This window comes from Micromesistius poutassou (genome assembly GCF_964030765.1).
Source record: "Micromesistius poutassou genome assembly, chromosome: 8".
In the NCBI taxonomy this organism is placed as follows: domain Eukaryota; kingdom Metazoa; phylum Chordata; class Actinopteri; order Gadiformes; family Gadidae; genus Micromesistius; species Micromesistius poutassou.
The window spans coordinates 21,234,046-21,240,787 of NC_140278.1; the positions used below are offsets into that span (position 1 = coordinate 21,234,046).

Sequence of the window (6,742 nt, forward strand, 5' to 3'; positions counted from 1 at the left end):
CGGTAGAGCTAAGAAGTTTCTACGAGCGCTTCAGATCAACCTTACCAACAAACGATACAAACAAAACCAACAAAATACATAAAAATGCCAAATAGTGATAACACGTCCATTAAGTCGCCGCCGGTCCAGATGTGTGTGTGCGCGAGAGACAGAACGTTCGCTTACTACTTTTGGAAATGCCATATATACAGTACGTTCGGATCGCATTCCGATTAGAAATCTAATCGGATCAGAAGTGTCCATGTAAACGCGGCTACTGAGAGAAATAGAATCAGGAATCATATGGATTAAATCAACATAACCCGATTGAGAAAAGGACATACAGGGCTCAATCCCAGTCTACATGTTTACTGGTTTAATTCAGAGAATCTAGATTTATAGAACGATCCACACTCCAAACCAGGTGGTGGAAGTACTTGTTCCTCATCTAACCACTAGATGGCGCCAGATGCTGCGAAATCATGCGAAAAGCAAAACTTTAACCCAAGTTGGAATGTACGCCCCCCCCTCTCCCACCGCCATGTCATATGACTTCACATGAGCGTAAACAGTTGCAGGTTGGATGACTGAACCCTCAGGCCGTAGGGTTAAACAACAACCACTATATGTGTATTTTATGGACACAGCTTAGAATGAGTCGCGAAGTAGTTGCGTCCTGGCTGCGTTTCCTTCTCCCGCGGAGCTGGCAGCATGGATCCAAGACATTCCGACCCGCAGGTCCCCCTACCTGGCTTTCAGGTCCCCCTACCTGACCTAAAGCCCCACCAACCTGGCCCACTGCTCCTCTCACCTGCTGCAGCGCACAATGAAGAAAGCGACGACCCTACAGACTTCCAGAGCTCTGGGGATACTCGGACCGGAGCGGAGAGCGGACTACGGGCGGAGTGCGGGGGGTCGGACTGCAGCCCCAGCGGCCGCTCGGAAGGCTCCGGCCGGCGGGGTCTGGATCAGGCGGTCAGCCCGCCCGCTCCGTCAGCGTCTCCCCTCAGCCTGCCCGGCGTCATGGATGCTGAGGGCCGGGTCGACGAGTCGAGGCTGAGGAGTCACATCTTAAAAAATGGTGAATCTTTTTTTTTTTTTTCTTCTTCCTCAAATATTTGTAAACTTATATGTCTTATATGCCTATCTCTTTGAAACGATAGGCTAAATACATGACAATTATGAAACAGTATATAGTCCCGCTTACACATATGTACGTAGTTTATTATTCCAAAATGTATATATCAGAGTTTAAACGGCACGTCTTAGTTTAACGAGCTTGTTTGGGTGTCAATAAGTCGTGTCAGAAGTCCTTAATTGGAGGAGACTCGTGGTACGAACAGCCTCAGGTCAGCAGTGCATGCACAGAGGCACTATTATGACGATCACTCATTTAAAGCACAAGTGTGGTTTTATTCCTGAAGGGCTCCTGGGTCACGTTGTGTACAGTAGGCTAGTTATACCACACACACACACACACACACACACACACACACACACACACACACACACACACACACACACACACACACAACACACAGCTGTTCCCTGTGGTAGGCTGAGTATTAAATACGGTTAGTATTGAAGTTAGTGTTTCATTCAGTAGGCCTATTCAATACATAATTAAGTACAGTTAGTATTGAATACAGTTTGGATTAAATACATGTATAATACAGTAATAAATACAGTTAGTATTAAATACAGTTTGTATATAATACAGTATTGAATACAGTATTTATTACAGTTATCATTAAAAACAGTTGAACTAACTCGTGTATTGTTTCATGTACATCTGGAAGGTGACAGTAAGTCATTAGACCGTCTCTGTTGGAACAGATCTCATGCACCATAACAACACCGGCTATGAGTCTGTCCGACAATAACCTGTCGCCAGTATCCAGTTCCTCCTAACGGTCACACCCCCTTCTGATATCGGTGTAGCCTCTATATCGCAGCGAGTTTTTGTACCGTCATTATTATATTCAAACCCAGTCAAAGTCGCGTTGGGCTCGCATCCCCTGTGATCAGTGGGGGCGGGAACAAAGCCCCTTCTCCTTTCCTTTTCCCCTCAATCCCGGCCCACATTCTTCCACCGCAGCCATAAGCTCCAACAGCATGTAGGGAGGGAGCGCACACTTTAAACGCGCAGGGGCAAAGTTCACCGTCATGAGAGGCGATTGATTACTCGCCCACAGCGACATGTGATTCCTCAAGGATCACAAAATAACAAAAATTCATTACAACCCTTGTGTATGTGTTTGTGTATATATGGTGGGGGAGGGAGGGAGGGAGGGAAGGGGGGGGGGGGGGGATAGGGGTTGGAATCACAGGGTGACTCACCATACTATACCACATGCGATACACAATACTGATAATATTGCGATTCTGTGATAATCAATATATTGTTAGACGATCCTATAACGAAACATCACGATACGTGGCAAACGATGAATACAAAATGACCGTGAAAAGGTGAAAAAAAAAGTGCTGGATTTTGGTGTTCATTCATGGTCTAAACTTCCGTAGAAGTTTCCAATATATAATATATATATTTTTTTAAACATTAAAAAAAAAAGAATATATACATATTAAATCGATATTTGGGACCAGTGTATCGATTCTAGTATCATATGAAGTATCTAGTATCATCCCTAGCGATACTTTGTCCCGCCCCTAGGTGGCACCATCTTAAAGCACGGAGCTGTATGTGCACCGGCGTGGATCCCAACAGTGTGATGTCCTCTCTCCGCCTGCAGGGGGCGTCTCTCCCTCGGAGCGCGGCCTGGTGTGGCGCTTCCTCTTCGGCATGTACCCGTGCAGCTCCACGGCGGCGGAGCGCCCCCTGCTGGTGCAGCAGATGGCGGTGCGCTACCAGGTGATGAAGCGCAAGTGGCAGCGGTCGGTCCCCGGGGCGGTGCGCCTGCGGCTCAACGGCACGGACGGTAAATAAAAGCTCAGCGTGTGTCTGGAGGCTCGCCTCTGAGCTGTATTATAACACATTATAACACATACTGTATTAAACACAAACTGTATTTAATCCAAACTGTATTCTAATACTAACTGTATTTAATAACGGATTTAATACTGAATGAAACCCTTACTGTAATCCGTGCTAACTGTATTTAATAATGTATTTAACACTGAATGAAACCCTTACTGTAACCCTTACTGTATCTAACACTGAATGAAACCCTTACTGTAACCCTTACTGTATCTAACACTGAATGAAACCCTTACTGTAACCCTTACTGTATCTAACACTGAATGAAACCCTTACTGTAACCCTTACTGTATTTAACACTGAATGAAACCCTTACTGTATTTAACACTGAATGAAACCCTTACTGTAACCCTTACTGTATCTTAACACTGAATGAAACCCTTACTGTAACCCTTACTGTATCTAACACTGAATGAAACCCTTACTGTAACCCTTACTGTATCTAACACTGAATGAAACCCTTACTGTAACCCTTACTGTATAACACTGAATGAAACCCTTACTGTAACCCTTACTGTATTTAACACTGAATGAAACCCTTACTGTAACCCTTACTGTATCTTAACACTGAATGAAACCCTTACTGTAACCCTTACTGTATCTAACACTGAATGAAACCCTTACTGTAACCCTTACTGTATCTAACACTGAATGAAACCCTTACTGTAACCCTTACTGTATTTAACACTGAATGAAACCCTTACTGTAACCCTTACTGTATCTAACACTGAATGAAACCCTTACTGTAACCCTTACTGTATCTAACACTGAATGAAACCCTTACTGTAACCCTTACTGTATCTAACACTGAATGAAACCCTTACTGTAACCCTTACTGTATCTAACACTGAATGAAACCCTTACTGTATTTAACACTGAATGAAACCCTTACTGTAACCCTTACTGTATCTAACACTGAATGAAACCCTTACTGTAACCCTTACTGTATCTAACACTGAATGAAACCCTTACTGTAACCCTTACTGTATCTAACACTGAATGAAACCCTTACTGTATTTAACACTGAATGAAACCCTTACTGTAACCCTTACTGTATCTAACACTGAATGAAACCCTTACTGTAACCCTTACTGTATCTAACACTGAATGAAACCCTTACTGTAACCCTTACTGTATCTAACACTGAATGAAACCCTTACTGTAACCCTTACTGTATCTAACACTGAATGAAACCCTTACTGTAACCCTTACTGTATCTAACACTGAATGAAACCCTTACTGTAACCCTTACTGTATTTAAACCCAGCTGAGTTGGAGGCCGCGGTGCGCCACCACGACCGCCGCCAGGCCACGCTGCGGGCCCAGGAGGGCAGCGGGGGGGGGGCCAGCGAGGAGGGGGCCAGCGAGGGGGGGGCCAGCGGGGGGGCCAGCGGGGAGGGGGCCAGCGGGGGGGGGTCCAGCGAGGAGCCCCTGGTCTTCCTCCGACTCCAGGCTCAGGTCAGGACCCGCTCGCCGCTGGGTGGATGTCTGTTCTCCTGCTGTGACGCTCGCTGGGGGGTGTGGTGGCTGACACGTGTTGGTTGGTTTTGGGGGGAACGTCTCGTATTGAAAGAGGCAGAAACATGAAGAACATGCAGGGTTTTATTAGTACGTTAATACATGTTGTTATAGGTGGATACGCAGAACGTAAAGCATTGATTAACCACAGGACTTACACAGTTAATAAGTAGAATATCTGTGGTATATATCTCTCCGTTAAGATTTGAGCGGAGAGAGTCGTGTTGTTTGCCTTAGAGGGGACATATTCTACCAGCAGGTGAGAGTGTGATTTGGCCGTTTTGAAAAGCTGCCTCTTCTGACCTGATCACAGGTGGGCGTGTCCACCTAGATGTGTTGCTGGATAGATCAGTCCACCGGCCGACCCAGTGGACCGTAGCAGACGTCGCCCATCTATCCGTCGCACATCTAGGTGGACACGCCCACCTGTGATGTCAGAAGAGGCAGATTTTCAAAACGGCGTGTAACGGCCAATCACACTCTCACCTGGTGGTAGAATATGTCCCCTTTAAGTGCATTTGGTTTGTTGAGGGGAATTTTTGACGGGCAGTAGCGGCATTTGAACTTATTACGCGAGCTTACTGCACCGTCGCTATCAAACATTAGGTCAATGAATCCAGTTGATGTAACACATAACATATATAACATGTAACATGTAACATATAACATGTAACACACACCAGGTGTTGTTTGAGAGGACGACCTTTGACCTGAACGAGCTGCAGGAGGCCATCAGGATCATCGATAAGGACGTGCCGCGAACCGACCGTGACCTCAGCTACTTCCTGTAAGTCGTGATGGAAGCACACACACGCACACGCACACGCACACACACACACGCACACACACACACACACACACGTGTATATGCATATGTTTATTGATATACTTTTCTTTCTTTTTTTGTGAGTGTTTACCGTGTTGACTCTGCAATCGGTTCCCCCAGGGGGGAAGGTTCTGGAAACCTGCTGGTGTTGAGAGATATTCTCATCACCTACGCTGCTTTTCATCCAGGTGAGAACCAACAACGACGACGACAACAATGACAATCCATTTCTCACGACTCTTCAGGTTCTTCTGCTTCCGCTATTCTCAACGGTTGAACCGTTGTTGAAATAGTGCTGTTGTGAAACAGTACTCAGTCAGTACCCAGTTCTGAACCCCAGTAACCACCTTCCCCCCCCCCCCCCCCCCCCCCCTCTCAGCGATGCTACCGTTACACGATGCTTTGTGTTGTGAAATCGTTGTGTTACTCAATGCAGCGATTGCATCTGCATCTGCAGCAGTGTGGCCTTTAATCGAACTCTCGTGGTGGCGGCCCGGTTGCGATAGGCCACGGGCGTGTGCTGTGATGATGATGTGGTGTGTTCCCTTTGTTTGTGTCCGGGTGGGGGGGGGGGGGGGGGGGGGGTTGGGGGGGTCAGAGGTGAGCTACGCCCAGGGGATGAACGACCTGTGCAGCCGCTTCCTGGAGGTGCTGGACTCGGAGGTGGACACCTTCTGGAGCTTCTCCTGCTGCATGGACAAGTTCTCCAAGGACTTCCAGGCGGACGGCCTCCATAGAAAAATAGGTGATTGACGTTGAATATACACACGATGCATGCTCAAGGGAACCGGCAGAAATGACAATAAACACTGATAGTAAACAATATTACAGGATGCATATTAGTGAGCTTTCTTTTTTTTTTTCCATACGACTTTAAGGTATGGACATAACATTATTCTGTATAGAAGTCTAGAAGTGAACGAGTACTTTGTGTGTGTTCTGGAGCAGTGAACAAGTTCTTCCTGTGTTCTCTGGATTTATTCTAGAGCAGTGAACAAGTTCTTTGTATGTTCTAGAGCAGTGAACGAGTTCTTTGTATGTTCTAGAGCAGTGAACGAGTTCTTTGTATGTGTTCTGGATGTGTTCTAGAGCAGTGAACGAGTTCTTCCTGTGTGTGTTCTGGATGTGTTCTAGAGCAGTGAACGAGTTCTTCCTGTGTGTTCTCTGGATGTGTTCTAGAGCAGTGAACGAGTTCTTCCTGTGTGTTCTGGATGTGTTCTAGAGCAGTGAACGAGTTCTTCCTGTGTGTTCTGGATGTGTTCTAGAGCAGTGAACGAGTTCTTCCTGTGTGTTCTGGATGTGTTCTAGAGCAGTGAACGAGTTCTTCCTGTGTGTTCTCTGGATGTGTTCTAGAGCAGTGAACGAGTTCTTCCTGTGTGTTCTGGATGTGTTCTAGAGCTGTGAACGAGTTCTTCCTG

General features: G+C 46.2%; 1 protein-coding gene across 1 annotated transcript in view; it reads left to right on the plus strand.

Annotated features, from left to right (window-relative positions):
* Positions 1-574: 574 nt before the first annotated feature.
* The window catches only part of LOC311351033 (uncharacterized protein), an 11,088-nt gene continuing 4,920 nt past the window's right edge, over positions 575-6,742 (plus strand). Inside the window, 6 exon segments of the mRNA XM_084471114.1 lie at positions 575-1,060; positions 2,736-2,921; positions 4,248-4,438; positions 5,182-5,285; positions 5,445-5,512; positions 5,923-6,069. Coding sequence (XP_084327240.1) covers positions 691-1,060; positions 2,736-2,921; positions 4,248-4,438; positions 5,182-5,285; positions 5,445-5,512; positions 5,923-6,069 — 1,066 coding nt within the window. The 5' untranslated portion in view covers positions 575-690.